Source organism: Ochotona curzoniae, unplaced genomic scaffold (genome assembly GCF_017591425.1).
Source record: "Ochotona curzoniae isolate NIBS_2020 unplaced genomic scaffold, NIBS_Ocur_1.0 contig_1014, whole genome shotgun sequence".
Classification (NCBI taxonomy): Eukaryota; Metazoa; Chordata; class Mammalia; order Lagomorpha; family Ochotonidae; genus Ochotona; species Ochotona curzoniae.
In genome coordinates, this window is record NW_024464920.1 from 46,287,913 (window position 1) to 46,304,384 (window position 16,472).

A 16,472-nucleotide genomic window follows, 5' to 3' on the forward strand; every position below is an offset into this window, starting at 1 on the left:
CTGAGGGCTCCTAGGAAGCAGAACTGAGGCCACACCCAAAGTGCCTCCCTCCCTGGGCCAGCCCCACTCCACTCAGCCTGCCGAGGCTTGGGCATCGGCCTTGTGTGTGTTGGCAGCTCCATGCAACAAAAACACTAGGGGTGCCTTGCTGCCAGAGGCCTTGAGTTGAAAGAGTAAGAAAAAGAGAGAAAGGAAGAAAGAAAGAAAGAAAGAAAGAGAGAAAGGAAGAAAGAAAGAAAGAAAGAAAGAAAGAAAGAAAGAAAGAAAGAAAGAGAGAGAGAGAAAGAAAGAAAGAGAGAAAGAAAAAGAGATGAAAAGGAAAGAAAGATATGGGCAGACTGCCCATTTCAAAGCTTGGAATACTGACACCATGACCAATTCCAAGCTAACAGATGATGCCTCTAATCCTAGAGCTGAAAGGAGACAGGCAGGCAAGCAGGCTCTCCAGATGCTCCAAGCTAAGTTGGCAGAGTTCAAGAACACGAACCTCCTCAAATACCCTATAGGGAGTCCTATCCAGGCAAGGCCTGACCCAAAGAGATCAGGGCAGGGTCTTCCCCCCGGCCCTCCCCGGCCCCAGCCATCCACCCAAGAAGCACTGCCACAGGTCCTGGATGCATGCTTCAGGCCAGGCTGGGCTCAGCTCCTTCCAAGAGTCTGGAGCCCCACAAAGGCACCCACTAGATAAGGTCCCCAACTCCAGTTTCCGAAATTGCACCCTTTCCCACTCTGGGTTCATCAAGCACTGGGCGGCTTCCTGCCTACTGGCCTGGGTTCATGGTGGCTCCTTACCTGTGACCTCTGGAGACTCGTCTGTAGGTTCCAGCTGAGCTGCCTCATCCTTGAATGCCTCTCCCACCAGCCCAGCTGAGCCCCCACCCAGGGCTGTGCTCCTGCTGGAATTTCCATAGGAAGCCCCCCTCCCTAGAGCTACAGCCACATGGTGGGTCCCCCGACCACATGTCCCCAATTCCCAACACAGTACTGAGCCTAGACTAGGTGCCCAGCCATACACCCTGACCAGATGATGCACCTTGGCCCTCAGGTCTGCCCTGTGTGTTCTTTGCATCATGAACTTAGTAACCCTGAGCCTTTTGGGCACCTAGGTTAGGCCACTGCTCACTCCCCTTAACCTTGACCACAGCCCCACAGTGCAGAGGTTGTCACTATCCCCATCTCACAGGTGGGGAAACTGAGGCACACAGCAGTCAGCCACCACCTCCACACCCCCCATTTCATTTACCCCTAGAAGCAGCTCCTTTAGCAGCTTCCACCACAACTGCCACCTAGGGTGCCACAGGGAAGTGAGGCACAGGGAAGCTCAGCCGGGAGAGCTGGGCTGACCTTGGAGATGATGATGTTGGTGCTGCTATAGTCCAGGTCCACCATGACCTTCCACAACTGACAGCTGATGAGAGCTATGACCAGGGGACAGTCAGCAACAGATTTCCGGGAAAGGCAAACCAGATGGACTCTTTTATGCGTTAAAGAGAGAACACTGCCAACCACTTGTTCATGCTCCAAATGTTTGCTTTGGGAACTCCATCCAGGTCTCCCTCGCTTACTGGAGGCCCCACCACTGCCTCCCCAGGGTCTGCGTTAGCAAGAAGATGGTGTTGGGAGCAGGACTGGGAAGGGAGCCCCAGCCCCCTCACGTAGGTCACAGGGGTCCGCAGTGCCAACCCCAGCTTCCCTCCTAACAGCTGCTCACCAGCCCCAGCCTCTTGGTTGTGTTGCGTGTTCACTTGAGGCTCAGGGACAAAGCTTGCTTCCCTTAATGCTGTCCTCCTTCTTGGAGGTTGGGTATGTGAGCTGCTTTGGGCAACGAGAAGTGAGGCAAGGCTGTCTTCAGCCCGGCAAATGCCTGGAGGTGAATCCTGGAGCCAGAGCTGGGCTCCATGGCTCCGGTCTGTGGCTGTCATCCCATGCCTTCCCCCACCTCCCCGCCCTCTCCTGGCAAGCCGGCCTGAGCACAGAGTCTTTGGGGTGCAGAGCGGAAATACAAAACAAATAAAAAACACCTCAGTACTGAGTGCCCTGCCCAGCTTGGGTGGCCCGAAGAGGGGTCATAGAAGGAAGTGTGTGCTGGTGGCGCCTGCCCATCCCAGGAAGGGCGAGGACTAGACAGCAGGCCCCTAGTCAGTGGGTGATGCCTCGACATGGGGCGCCTGTGGCCTCTACCCTGCTGCAAGGAAGTATGGGGACAAGAAGCTCAGCTGGCCAAAACCGCCCTTCTCTGGCTACAGCTATGGAAACGCCCAATGCAGCAGATATTCATGCAGCATGAGGACCAAGCGCTGGTGTATGCATACCTAAGGTGGGTTTGGGGGGCGGTGTCGGTCCTTGGTCCCTAGTAGTAATGCCCAGAGCAGGAGCCTGGTGTGTGTATCTGCCCCCACCTCACTTGTTGTGACCCTAGCTGCTTCCTCCACATGCTGTCCCCTCCCCTCCAGTGACCACTACCTCCTTGCCCAGGGCCAACCCTGCTCCTGCTGCCCACAACCACAGCCCACAGGCTGTGATCTTATGGCCCAGGCTGAGCCCACGCTGTAGCCCAGGCACCGTGAATCGGGTGCCCTGGCTTCTTTCCATCCTTCTTGGCTCGCAGGCCAGCTGCGGTGAAGCCAAGCCGAATTAGCCCGTGCACTCCCGACTCATGTCCTGGAAATCCAGCCTTGCTCTCTGGCTCACGCCACTGCCCGCTGGCCCAGCTCCCCCGCACCTCCCCAAAGCACAGTGTCCCCAACAGCTGTTGCTGATCATGTTGGGTTTTGGCCTGCGCCTGCCTTTCCCTTCAGATGCACACGTGGCAGCCCGTGGCTACTGAGACACTGCAGGAGGAGGGGGCAGGGCAGAGGGAGCCACCCCCTTCTCCACAGCCAAGGGTTCCTGTAGCATGCTTCCCATCCAGTGCTTGCGAAATCACTCTTTGAGCACCACTGTTTGCATTGCTAATGCCCAGAGACTCCAGCACGTCCCCCCAAGACTCACAGACAGGAAGTGGCGAGCCTAGGCTACCCTATGGGAAAAGTGCAACTGGGAGTTCGGAGCTGGGAAGAGGGCTAGAGGCGAGGAGCCTAAGCCAGCCTGGCTTCAGGGCCCACAGAGTCTGGAATCTGAGCAACCCCCACCTCTTTGTGGCTACCACAGACACCCCTGGAATGGTAGGGACACATGGCCCCAATCATGTGCTTTCTTCCCCACTGCTACTCCTCCCTGGGGTCTGATTGGGAGGGTCCCTGAAAATTTCTACCCTGCAGAGCCTTAATGGGATAAAAGCCAGGATTTTGAAGCTGATGTTGCAGGTAGGGACCGTGCGAGGCTCGCCAAGCATCCTACCGTCCTTCATCTGAACAGATGATGCTGCCCAGCAGAGTTAGACCTGGCGACCACCGCCTAGCACCCAGGCCTGCCTGCTTCCTGCTGGCAGAGAGAGGGTGCTGAGTCCACCCTTCCCTCTGCTACCATACCAGTTGCCTTCTTCCAGTCCTCTGAGCACCTGTTTTCCCCACTCCTAGTGATGTCCATGATGCACCTGGTTGGTCGCCAGGTGCTTGGGGCCGCAGCTGGACCCTGCTCTCTCTCCCTCTGCCTGCTTTCCAAAGGTGGAAGATTCTGGTCTCTGCACTGTCCAGACTACACAGGCTCATGGCCAGCCCCCATTCCTCTCACTGCTTTCTTGCCACATGGCCCATATTTTCAAGGCCCTTCTCAGATGGCTCCTCTACCACAAAGCCTTCTCAGATTACCCCTGCCAGAACTCCCTGTCACACCCACATGACAGACACACACCTGTGTAGACCTTCGAAGCAGACGGAGGACTTCCTTACACACCCTCCCCAGGCCTACAGTGATGACTCCAGCCCGCCTGACCAGGCAGCTGGTCACTGGAGACATGACCAAGTGCAACCCCTTGCAGCACTAGCTCTGCCTCTGGTTCTGATTTGAGTCACCTCCCGATCACCCCTCCTGCTCGTTGATCCCTGCATGTGCCGAAGCAGACATGGGACCCTGACTTGCAGACTGAGGTACCATCCTCCCTCATCACTTTCCGGGTACTTAATGTCATTGTCAAGATCTCCAACTGGGAAAGATTGTCCTGGGGTGGGAAGGTGGCCATCCTGGCAGGCCATATCCCCTGGGGGGATACTGTGCCCCCAACTCCCAGCAGCAAGCTTGGTGCCTGCAGTTTCCCGGGGCCCTTGGCCAAGCTCCTTTGAGTCCTTGCTGAGAACAGAATCTCTGCCACTAAAGGCCAGGTGTCACTTGCCACCCAGTCCAGGACAGGTATGTAATATGTCTCCTGCCACAACAAAGTCACAGAGGAAGGACTGCCCAGCTCGAGGCCCTGCTCACAGCCTGAAGAACATGCACGGCTTTGGCTTTGGTTTGCAAAGGGATTTCAGCCCTAGGCCGGCATGTGGCTGCCCCAGGCAGCAGCCAGTGACCACCCTGCGGTGTACAGAAACAGTGGTTCCACCAGCTGGCAACAGCTTCCAGTGCAGGATTCATGCTTGGTGTGGTTGGGCTGATGACACAAGCTGTGAACCGGCTCCTGGGGCTACCCGGACAGCTGCTCCCATCCCCTGTCCCGGTGAGAGCAGGTAGCATTCGGGTTGGAAGGGAAAGCTGCCCTCCAGCAACTGAGTGGGCTCCTAGGTCAGCTGCCGAGCACACAGCATCCTGGGGCTGTGTACATGCTGTGTTCTCTGCATCTTCCTTGCCCATTGCCCCCAGCCAGCCCTTCAATCCCAGGAATAACAGCACGGAGCAGACCAGGGACCTCCACGCAGAGAGTGAGGGGATCCACATGGGTTGCCTTGAACACACAACAGAGACAGGGGGTGTCTGCCTCTGTTTCCTGTGCAGCTCCTTGCAGTGTGGCCTGGGAAGACAACAGATGTCGGCTCAAGTCTTTGCCACCCACACAGGGGACCCAGAGGGAGTTCAAGGCTCCTGGCTTTAGCGTGATGCAGACCAGGCTGTTGCAGTCATTTGGGGAATGAAGCAGCAGGTGGAAGATCTCTCCTCTTTCTCTCTTGCTCTCTGATTTTCAAGATGAAAAAGGTTAATTTTTTTTAAAGCAACAAAAGAAAAGAAGTGCGACAACGATTTTCCACTGTTAAATGTGGCCTTGTGTGCTCCTTCAGAGAAGAGCCAGCTGTTCTCTTGTCAACACTACACAGAACACTGAGTCCCGGGCAGGACTGGAATGGCTCAGCAATCTCCCAGGCCTCCCTAGGACATGAGGACCACAGATCTCCAAGGGAAGAAGGGTAGGGCGGTGATGGACACGCTCCCCTCTGCAGCCTCCAATGGCACACAGCAGGTGCTCAGTGGCTGCCAGCTCATGAGGGCGACCCTCCATCTCCTCCTCATGGCCCAAGGTTGAGTGTCAGCTCCCCATTTTACAGACGAGGAGACCAAGGCTCAGAGGCATGCCCACTTGTTTAGCCTGCCAGTCCAAAGTGTGTGCCGCCACTATGCACCTGACCCAGAGCCTGGCTTCCCCATGGGCAAGGAGCACTCAGAGTGGCAATCCAGGGAGCCCTGAGGAACCAGGAGGAGCTGGCCTCCCAAGGCAGGCAAAGGGGTGGGGCAGCAAGGAGGAACCAGCACAATCAAGAAGACATAGCCTTTAACTTCAGCCTTTATTTGCACCGGACAAGCAGGGCAGGTGTGTTGGGCTGAGGAGCTTTTATTAGCACCAGTCTGGGGTCTGGGTGGCACATGACAGACCCCACTCCCAGCCTGCCCCTCATCATGTGGCTCTGGCTCCCCTGATCGTGAGCACCAAAGACCCCCACTGGAGATGTCCCTGCCCCAGGGTCTTTGTAAGCACCAAAGGTGGAGGGTGGGAGGAGGACCACTTGGGATGGAGAGCAGCCAGTAGGCCCCACCCTGGGAAGGGGGAGAAGGACAGAACTCTTGCTGTCCTCCACCTCCCCTCGGCCTCCCCCAGGGCCTCTCTGAGTAGCCAGGCTCAGAGGAGGGTCCCTCGCTGAATGGAAATGCTGCCTGCAGCCCTCCTCCAGACCTGATGAGGACCTGCGCCTTCTGCTCAGGTCAGTCTGGGACCTGCTGGCTTTGGTAACGGGCAGCACCACACTCAGGGCAGGGCTCTGCAGGCAGCAGCTGCCTGTGGGGGTCTTAGCACCTTGAGAAAGCCTGGAGAGGAGCTGGGCAGGGGCAGGCAGCACCTGGAAGAATACATCCATGTATGACTATGAGAGGAAACCCTGGGGAAATGGAGGCACCCACTGGAGCTGCCAAGCAAGACTCCCCAGGAGAGCACCTGGAGGGAGAGGGGGAAGGAGGGAGACGCAGTGAAGAGGCCGAGTCCCTGCAGTCGCCAGCTACGTAAGGAGCGAGGGACGAGGGATAGCAGAAAGAACCCAAGGATGTCAGGGCACTCCTGGAATGTTTGAAAAATTCCAGAATGTTCAGGGTACTAGGTGCTGGGAAAGTTCTGGAATTTGGGTTATTAACATTTGGTCCAGAGACCCATCAGTATCTCCCCAGAACTTCTCAGAAATGCAGAGTTCCAGACCCAGCCCCAAACTGCACTTTCAACAAAATTCTCAAGCGTGAGAGGTGCTGGGGTATGAAGTGGAGAATGTTCTAGAACATGTAGGGCAGACAGAGGGAGAGGTGGCAGAGGTGGTAAGGAGAATCCAGGGGGTCCCCCAACTCTATAGAGGTACAGCCCGGCGCTGCCAGGCCCAGGACATGGGCAGGAGCTAGGGAATGCTCAGTCGTCCTGGGGCTGGACGAGGTGGCCGCTGAAGGTGATATAGGTGTCCACGTTGTCACTATAAATGGCATTCTCCCGCTCACGCTTGAAGAGGCGTACCCAGACGCGGTCGCCGGGCGCCAGGGCCAGCACCACGCTCTGGCTCTGCATGATGCTGCGGTCGCTGGGCTGCGCGTACAGGATCACGGCCGCCTCGTCATTGTGCACCACGTGCACATAGGTCTCCTTGAAGTTCCAGCTGTGCACGTTGAGGCTGAAGAAGTAGAGGCCCCGCATCGGCGCAGCGAAGTGGCCGGCAGCCATGTCAAAGTGGCCGTCGGGGTTGACGAAGACTGTGTCGAAGAGCAGCGGCTGGAAGCCCTCGCTGCTGTGCAGGGCCGCCTTGCGGCCCACCGAGAAGGCCGAGAAGCGCCTCTGGCATGGACCGCCAGGGCTGCCGGCCTGGCCCTTGGCACCCTTGGCACCCTGTGGGCCACGGTCCCCCCGGGGACCCTCCTTTCCCGACTTCCCTGGGGCACCCAACGGCCCCCGCTCCCCTTTGTCACCTGTGGACAAGAAGGGGAGAGGTCAGGGCAAGTGGTTGCTTGTTGAATGAAGCTCCTGCTCCTCCCCACCCGGGCCTAGGGAGCAAGCTGGTGCTCAGAGTGCCCAGCACATGCCACACGGGGCCTCCAAGTTGCACCTAGAGAAGACAGCACCACTTGGGACATAGGCCTCCCTTGTCACAGTGACAGTGTGAGTCCCAGCTATTCCATGCTCTGTCCCAGCTCCCTGCTTGCTAATGCATACCCTGGCTGGCAGTAAAGGGTGCTCAGGTGCTTGGGTCTCTGACATTCACATGGGAGGAGACCCTTGCTCCTGAGGTGGCAAGGTGGCAAGGGCCCAGCCAGAGCGACCAGCTGCTGCCAGCTCCTGGCACATCCAAATTCAGAGGCAGGGAGGTAGCCCCCCACTGGACAGCCCCAGGGACTCCACAGGGCTGCCCATATTGGGTCCTGGCCCCCACTATCTCCTCTCTGCATGACATTACAGAAATCTGCTTGGAACTCCCATGGGATCAGGTGTCTCTGGTCCTGCTCCCTCTTTGAGGATATGCCTGGGGCCTGGCTGTACCGCTGTGCTGGCCAGCACGAAGAGGACTCTGTGACCTGGCCACTGACCAATGCCCCCTTGCTCTTGTCCCTCAACCACTCTGTGCTGCTCCTGCCTGGGCCTTGGCCCATGCCGAGTCCTCAGCCTGGAAGGTTCCCCTCCCCCATCTCCTGCTCACTGCACCCCACACTGTCTGCCACCTATTCTGCAGTCCACCACCTACCCAGGCACCTGCCACCCCTCCCAGCTGGCCACCATGTCCCTTCTCAGGGTGGCCTGGGTCATCTGTTGACTGTCATCACTGCCCACCTCACTGTGCCCCACCTAGCAGATGCTCAAGGAACACGTGACTGACAGATGGGACTGTGACAGTTGCATGCCCTGGCCTCTGACGGCTCCTCCACCCTCTTACTTAGTCTCCTCATTGGGTCCTGCTGGTCAGCCCAGCCCGTGCCTGCTATGGAAACTCACCCTTCAGGATGGTGATGTTGATGTAGGGTCTGACCTCAGGCAGCACGTAGGGGAGGGCGGATGGAGAGGTGGAGGCCATGTCTGTGGTGTCAGCCTGGGGGTCCTGGGGATCACAACACCGCCGGCACCCCTCAGTTGGGCCGGAGATCACAGCCTCCCCCGACGTGGGCTCCTCAGTGGGGACCCCACACACCATGAGAGGGAGCAGAAGCACTGTGCAGAGGGGACCCAGGGTGGCTTTCCCCATGGTGACCTGGAAGGAGGAAGGAGGGCCAGAACTTCATGTCACTCACCACCAATAAGATGCCACAGCCTCTATAGCAGATGCCTGCCAGATGCTACTCAGGGTGAGAGTATGCCCACTTAACAGACAAGAAGGGCCCAGCGCAGTGGCTCCATAGCTAAATCTTTGCCTTACAAGTGCCAGGATCCCATATGGGTGCTGGTTCGTGTCCTGGCTGTGAGGAAGGTGTCCCAGCTACACGTGCAACTGTAAATGCTCCCTTACCCCCTTGCCAGTCGTAAGCCTGTTTTCTCTGCTATGGTCCCCACCACCTCCAGCAGGTGTATGCCACCTGGGCAGCAGACACCTGCCACAAGCACACAGCCTCCCCCTTGCAGCCTTGCTCTCCTGGAGGATACAGGTGAGTCTCTGAGTGCCAACGAGGTAATGGGGGCCCACTGAGGCTAACAGACAACAGGTAAGGCTACAGGAGCCTCACAAGGGTGAGGAGTGACTGTGCCACTAGAAGCTGGGGGAGGAGAGGGAGGTCGCCCCAGTGCTTTTGCATCAAGTGCAAGGGGCACTCTGGGTAGACAACTGAGACACCAAGAGAAGCCCCCCTTGGAGGAAGCAATGTTGAGGGTAGACAGCTGGTCTGGGCTGTGTGTGCCCACCTCATTCCTCTGTGCCTTTGTGCAATCCACAACCTCTACCACCCAACCTAACCCAGAAGCCCTTCAACGGAGGGCTTGCACCAGAGGGAGTTCACCCATTGGAAGATGGTTGGGTCAATCATCACAGACCTGCCAATCAACTGCCAAACTGCCAAGGTGGCAAACTGGAACTCAAAGGGGGCGAGACAGAGGAGGGTTGGAAACCTCAAAGAAATCACAGAGAAGATCTGTCTTTGACCTTAGCCCAGAGGGGGTCCGGAGCTTCAGACTAGGGGCCGGAAGTAGCCTGGACACCAGGGGCCGGGGACAGGCCGGGCTAGTGGCAGGAAGCCCGGCGGGAGCTTTGGTGGCAAGCTCCGGGGGCTGGCGCCGAGTTATCACACGATCAGAAACTCGGCTTCTGAAACCAGACTGGTTTTTACACTTCTGGCGTTTCTTTGTTTATTTCCTTTTTGTTCCCCTTTAACATTTAGTACAATTCAAAAATATTTTTCTGTGGTTAATACGTGTAGAGGAGGCAGAATTATTACTTTTTCAAATGCCATCCTATCTCAGCTGGGCACCGGAGCACGAGCAAAGTTTATTTTTTAAATGTTCTTTTGTATTTGAAAGAACAACAGAGAGCGAGGTAGAGGTGCCCCACCTGCTGGTTCATTCCCCAAACGCCCAAGGCTGGGCCAGGCTGAAGCCAGGAGCCGACAGCAGGCAGCATCCAGGTCTCCCAGGTGTGTGGCAGAGACCCAAGGCCATGAGCTGTCCCCTGCCTTCCAGGGTGCACATGAGCAGGAAGTTGGCACAGCCAGACTCAGGGCCACCCACTCAGATAACGGACATGAGTGCCCCAGGCAGGACTCAGCCACTACATCAAATGTCCCAGAAGCTCGATTTTAGGGGGGTGGGGTTGGGATCTATGCCTCGTTCCCTCTGGGTGACCACAGCAGAAGTGGGTGGCAGGCAGTCCCCAGGGCCACCCCTCCTGGAGGTATGTGCAGTTCCTGGTCTGTCACTCCAGTGGGGTTTCCAGTTTTGTTTCACAGAGGCAGGTCAAACATCCTCCCTCTCGCCTTCCATTTGCAAACTCAAAGCAAAACTGCCTCCTCGGTGCCCTCACGGGTCACGCAAAGGCCATGGAATCCAAACTGAGATCCCTGAACGGGGACCCGCACTGTAGGGCCCGGGGCTGGTGGCCAGACCTCTCTGGGCATCCCACTCCTGGGAAGTAGCCACCCAGGGCTCCCAGGTTCCATGGGGATGGAGCTCACTGCAGGGACACACTCTCCAGAGTCTGCCCGCCCAGCACGGCTTCCAGAGGCTTGGCACAGTTTGAAGACATTTCTGTTTCCTATTGGCCATGGCCACATGGGAGCCTAAAGCTTGGGAGACACACAGCAGCGGTGCAGAGAGCAGGAAGCAGGAAGCAAGCAAAGCGGGAGTTGTAATAATAACCACAACTAGCCTGGCGACGGGGAGGGGGGGGGGTGTGCCAGGCACGGACCAAGCCTGGGATACCATGGCATTGGGGGTGAACAGCAGGAGTCCCTGCTGCCTGCAGTGGCAGCAGCGGGGTGAGCCCTCACTGTGAGTGGCAGCTGGCAGTGAGGGGCTAAAGTCAAGCAGGGAAGGGGGAGGGGAGAGGCTGGAGGGGTCAGCAGGAGACAGCAGGGCCCCAGATGTATCCAGGAAGATAGAACAGAGGGCAGGGACCCTCAGCCCCTTCTCAGAAGAAGGGGACCCCCTGACTCACCCTGTGTCCTGCAACCTCGCCGGCCGGCAACTCACCAACCCTAGACCTCCAGGCAGCCTCTGGCTCCCTGGCCCATGTCTGCGATATTGACTTGTTGCTGGCCCGGACCCCCAGCCGCCGGCTGAGGAGGGAGGAAGGCGGGAAGAAGGGAGGGAGGGAGGCGGAGGGACCAGCTGAGCCGGCCTCCCATCCCCTCCTCCCAGCTCCTTCCCAGCCGCCCAGCTCTGCCAGAGAGGAGCCAGGATTTCCTTGGCTTAACTCTTTGCTGGACCAGTGGGCTCTGTGTGGTTCAAAGGCCTTGAAAGTCAGAGCAGAAAAAGGTCTTGGGCCCCCTGAGGTGTGAACTGGGAAACTGAGGCAGGGAAGGAGGGGCCAATGCACCCCCCCTTCCCCAGCCAGCCTGAGCCACAAAGTTCCATGGCTGTGTCCTCCATCCCCAGAACCCACTAGCCAGGGCCTGGGCCGGTCACATCACATCCTCAGCAACCAGGGGATCCCAGGACCACAGTTGGAATAGCATGGAGTGAGTGGGGGAGAGTGAGGTGCTGGGTGAGGAGGGGGTGGTAGAAGGGCACACCCATGCCCCAGCACACAGCAGCACCTCCTCTGCCCAGCACTCTGCTAATCTTTTTATCCTCCCTGCTAGGTGAAGGGGGGTTATCCCCACCCCCACCTTCCCCCAAACTCCAGGGAAGTGACCCCAGCAAGTTCATCAGCCTGGGTGCCCCTGGGGCTGGCCAGGGCCCCTCTGGCAGGAAGAAGTCCTTAGCCCTTATAATCCATCCTCAGGTTTGCTGTGCCAGACACTGTCACCCCTGCCTGTGGTCCTCCACAGCCTGTCCACCGCACCTCTACTGAGTACCTGCAGCAAGGGAGGGGAGGGCATTGGTCTGCTAAGAACATCTGCTGGCATTATTTGGACCAGTGGTGTCAGGGTTGGGGAGCCCAAGTACTGGCCCGTGGTTACATGGCTGGTAGGTAGGGGTCCAGACCTTCCATCCCCACCACTGTACAGAAGTCAGGGTCACCCCTTGGCAGGAGGGAGCCCATAGGCTTGTCACATTCAGGAGCCCAGAGTGCATAGAGATGCCAGGGGATGTGTTTAGGTCTGGGGCTTTGGGAGGACAAAGCAGCCTCCCTTGCCCCAGGGCTGGGTGTCCCTGACCTATGGTCCCAGAGCCTCCAACTTCCTGTTTGTTCGAGGAACAAGCAGCCGGCAGAGTCCTGTGGCTGGGAGGCTCTTTGGAGAACCGGAATCCCACTCCTTAATCTCTCTACCAGGACACAGCGACCCAGGAAGGGCAGGCCTCTGGCTCAAGGTCATGGGAGCAAAGTCCAGGCTGGGATGCTAGCCAGCCTCTCCTCACTCAAGGCGCTGCTGCCTCCCCCTCCCCAGCCCCACTCCAAGGGCCTAAGCGGGGGCTCTAAGAAGACACACCATGCCCTCCACTTGGCCCTGCCCTGGGCAGCATTCCTAGGGCCCAGGGCCAGGCTGCAGAGGGCGGAAGCCACCCTCCTTCACTGCCATCAGGGAGGGAAAAGGGCTGAGTCAGCGGCCCTGCAGGAGCCTGGGGCGGGGACGGGCGAGGGATGGGAGAGAAGGAGGCTGGGATCCTAGGAAGGTGGAGGACCCACTCAGCGCTGTGCATCCTGCCACACTCAACGGCAGCTCGTCCAGGGAAGGCTCCCGCTTCCATTTCACAGATGGGAAGACCGAGGTCTGGGGAGGGTCCAGAGCCAGCTCGGGTGGCTGTGGGCCATGTGATGAGCTGAGACCAGCTACTGGATTCCCCCAGGGCCCACTACAGCCAGCTGAGGGCAGAGCAGAAGTCAACGATTTGCTCCGTCAGTGCCTCCCCCCCCAGCTCCCTCTCACCATGCCCCAGATTCCTCCATTTGTGCGTCACCCCTTGGCCTCCCTGCCATGAGAGATTGCAGTTCGGTCAGGTGCGCCAGTCCCGGGGCCAGAGAAATGTGGGGGATGACTCAGTCCTAGCTCCTCCTGCCAGCTTTGCAACCTTGAGCAGGACAGGACTGTCTTAGCCCCTGGGAGAGTGCCCTAAAGGGATGCTCCTCCCGGAGTTAAACCCTGAATATGGGGAGGATATCATGGCATTGTGCCAGGGCAGAGGGGGCCCAGGATAACAGCACCACCAGGAGGAGCAGGCCCGGGATGCCCCCATCAGCACCCTATCACCACCCAGCCTGCCAGCACAGGCTTGTCGCCAAGGCCAGACTCCCTGAGTTTCTCGAGTCATGGCTGCCCCTCTCCCCCTGCTCCCCGAAGACAGAACGGTTGCTGCGGGCGAGGTTTCCAGAAATCAGCTTTTAAATGGTGAATGACAAGCCGCAAATCTCAGGGTTCAAGGTCAGCAGCCCAATTGAAAACTGAGCAAAGCAGAGCTTGAGCGCCACCTGTTGGGCAGAGGGGCTGGGGACCTTGACCCCCCTCTCCTGCTCAAGGAATTAGGGGGCCCTACCGGGCAGGGGAGCAGCCGGGCCAGACCGGACCCCAGCCCCCGCCCATTCACCCGCTCCTTCCTGGAACCCCTCCGGGGCCTTGCGGACTGAGCTGTGGGTCACCCTTCCCGGCAGCTTCACGGCTTCCTTCTGGGGGAGGGGGTGCCCCATGAATCAGCTGAGCGGCCCCGGATGGATGCGTACCCCGGGAGCCCCTTAGAAGGGAGGTAGATTTCCATCGGTGCAGGCTTCAAATGCGCTGAAGAAAGCCCGCTACCAGCAGCAGCTCCGCTGGCGGGACCCTCGGAAGTAATCACACAGGACCCGGGCCACAGAGGCCTCACCGGCTCCATCTCCACCTCCCAGGCCTTGACCCTAGATGTCCCCCTGGAACCGAGCCCAGTATCTCCGAGCAAGGCCGCGCAGAGGCGCCTCTAGCCGAGTGCTGCCGAGTCTGGCCGAGTAGGGCCGAATCTAACCGAGTGGAGCCGAGCAGAACCGAGCCCGACCGAGTGTATCCGAGTATGGCCAAATAGAGCCGAGTCTGGCCGAGCGGAGCCGCAGCGGACGGCGCACGGCGACTGCGTGGTGCCCGGGGAGAGGGTCCCGCTGCGCCCCCTGCCGGTCACACAGAGCACCGACTGACCCTACCTCGGGGCCACCCCACTGTGTGAGAAGGCAGAGTGGAGCCCATTAAATGGGCTAATGGGTGAGGTTCACCAGACTGACAGTGTGGCCCCCAGATCACCTGCTCCTGCCGCCTATGCACGTGAGCCACTGTGTGTCTGCTTCATTCGGCCACGGTGGGAGGGGGCACAGACTTTTCCGAGTAGCAGGTAGAGGACCAGGCCAGAGCTTAAGGGCAAGCATGGTCACAGGCAGGCGGAGGCCAGCGGGCTCCAAGGTGTGTTGACCGAGGGCGCATGAGCAAATATTGACACGTAGGCTGCAGTAGACGGCAGACTGCAAGGCCAGAGCTGGGGGTGGGGGGACTACAGCACTTTCTCAAGTCTATGGGCCTTGTCCCCGAGTTACTCACCCTGTGTGTGTCCCCAAGTTACCTGTGCTGAGGCTGTGGTGCTTACTGTGGCATAGCTGGACCCCAGGAGGCAACTGAGGGGCACTTCTCCTCCGTGGGTGCTGGGCCATCCCTCCACCTGCAGGCATTGCCAGCCACGGCCACCAAGGGTTCATGCCGGCAGCCCCAGCGCTGTCCCCACTGCCAGCATTGTCACCTGGCTCCTATTTTGATCCTTTTCAAAATCTGTGGGTCCTTTGGACCTGGTGTGGTGACCTAATGGTTAAATATTCACCTTGCAATTGCTGGGATCCCATGTGGGTGCCAGTTTGTGTCATGGCTACTCTACTTCTATCCAGCTCCCTGCTTGTGGCCTGGGAAAGCAGTCAAGGACGGCTCAAAGCCTTGGGACCCTGCACCTGCATGGGAGACCCAGAAGTGGCTCCTGGCTTCAAATCAGCTTGTCTCCAGCCATCGCGGCTACTTGAGGATTAGACCAGCAAGTGAAAGATTTTTTTCCTCTGTCTCTCCTTCTCTCTGTAAATCTGCCTTTCCAATAAAAATAATAAATCTTGGGGGAAAAAAAAATAAAATCTATAGGCTTTGGAGAAAAAGGGCCGGGAAAACAGAGGGGGCAGGCCCTGCTCTCGGTGCTGTGACCTCAGGCAAGCCCATGGACCCTCCAGGATCTCACTGTCCTTAGCTGTAAAAGGGGTTGAGAGGCTGTGGACACAGCAGTGCCTCCGGGGGGGAGGCAGGTGCTTCCACCTGGCTCCAACACCTCCTTTCAGGACAGCCCCTGTTGAGCACCTGGCCACTCTGCCACCCCCACCCCAAGAACAATGATGCATTGGTCAGTGCTGTTGTCAGGGAGCGTGGGAGCACGGCAGGCATGCCTCTCTGGCCTGCCTGGGCCTCCCAGCCTCCAGCGCAGCTCAGGAAGGCTTTTGCTCATAAATGGGCAAATCAGTGGCCCAATGCCACATCGTTGGGGGGCAGCCTTGAACCCCCTCCAACTTTGGGTCTCACAGCTTCTAGAAGAACCCTGGAGATTCTCACCAGGGCTGCCAGGCACAGGGGTTGCAAGGGTACCGCTGGCACTACAGCCTGGGGCTCTCTGTCCCTTGGGTCTTCCATGTGTCAACTTCCCCATTGGCTGCATCCCCCCCATTTGTTTCTCAGGGAAGGACTTTGAGGATCCAGGAGGTGGGTGGGGGGCCCTAGCCTGGCCTGCCCCACCTTCTCTCTAGATGCCCACCTTCTCTCTGATGACCCTGATGCTGACATACCAAGTCCTGCTCTGGAGCCTGGTGGCCAGGGGCTGTTGCCTGGCAACTACCTCTGGAAGACAAGTTCAAGGTAAGGCCTTGAGTCTGAGCAACTCTCATAGTGGGAGAAGAGAAGTTTGGCAAGGTGGGTGTCAGCCCCCCTTCCTTCCTGCTCAGGGAGCACCCATTCCTCCCTCCAGCACCCCCAAGTTTCCCTTCACATGCCAATCTCCTACCAGCTCCTTCAGTGCCCAGCCCCCTACTCTAATTGTCCCCAGGGCTACCCATTGCATGAATCAGTGGAGGCTGGAGTCCCAGTAGATACAGTGACCCTGGAGTTTTGGGATTCAGAGGCTCAGGGCGGGGGTGGGGGGTCATGCCATGCCCAGGGCACAGGTGCACCAGGCCCCATCCTGAGAGGCCAGCTATGGGACCTGTGTTGAGGGTGGGGGAACATGGACACTAGGACATGTGCATCCTGTGAGCAGGTGCAGGCAGCGACACCCAGTGCGGCAGGGAAGCCTGGGGCTGTGGAATGAAGGGGGCACCCTGGCCCAGGCATCCACTTTCATGAAGCTCCCCCCGATTGTTGCTGCCTGGTTCACTTTCCCTTGTAGTCTGTCTCTAACCCACCCCCTACCCCACTGACTGGCCTAACTGTCCATCACAGTACCCTATCTTCCAGTATGACCCACACCTGGCCAATCAGGGCACAGGCTTTCCACCTTCCTTTTGGTGATTGGCCCAAGCAGCCATGATGGGACCCAC

General features: G+C 58.5%; 1 protein-coding gene across 1 annotated transcript; it reads right to left on the reverse strand.

Moving 5' to 3' along the window:
- Positions 1-6,751: 6,751 nt before the first annotated feature.
- On the reverse strand, positions 6,752-8,629 carry C1QTNF6 (C1q and TNF related 6). Its single transcript, XM_040991059.1, has 2 exons — positions 8,318-8,629; positions 6,752-7,299 (listed from the first exon to the last, which is right to left on the reverse strand). The coding sequence occupies exons 1-2, from the start codon at positions 8,562-8,564 to the stop codon at positions 6,752-6,754; spliced, it is 795 nt and encodes a 264-aa protein (XP_040846993.1). The 5' UTR covers positions 8,565-8,629.
- Between the last annotated feature and the right edge of the window lie 7,843 nt (positions 8,630-16,472).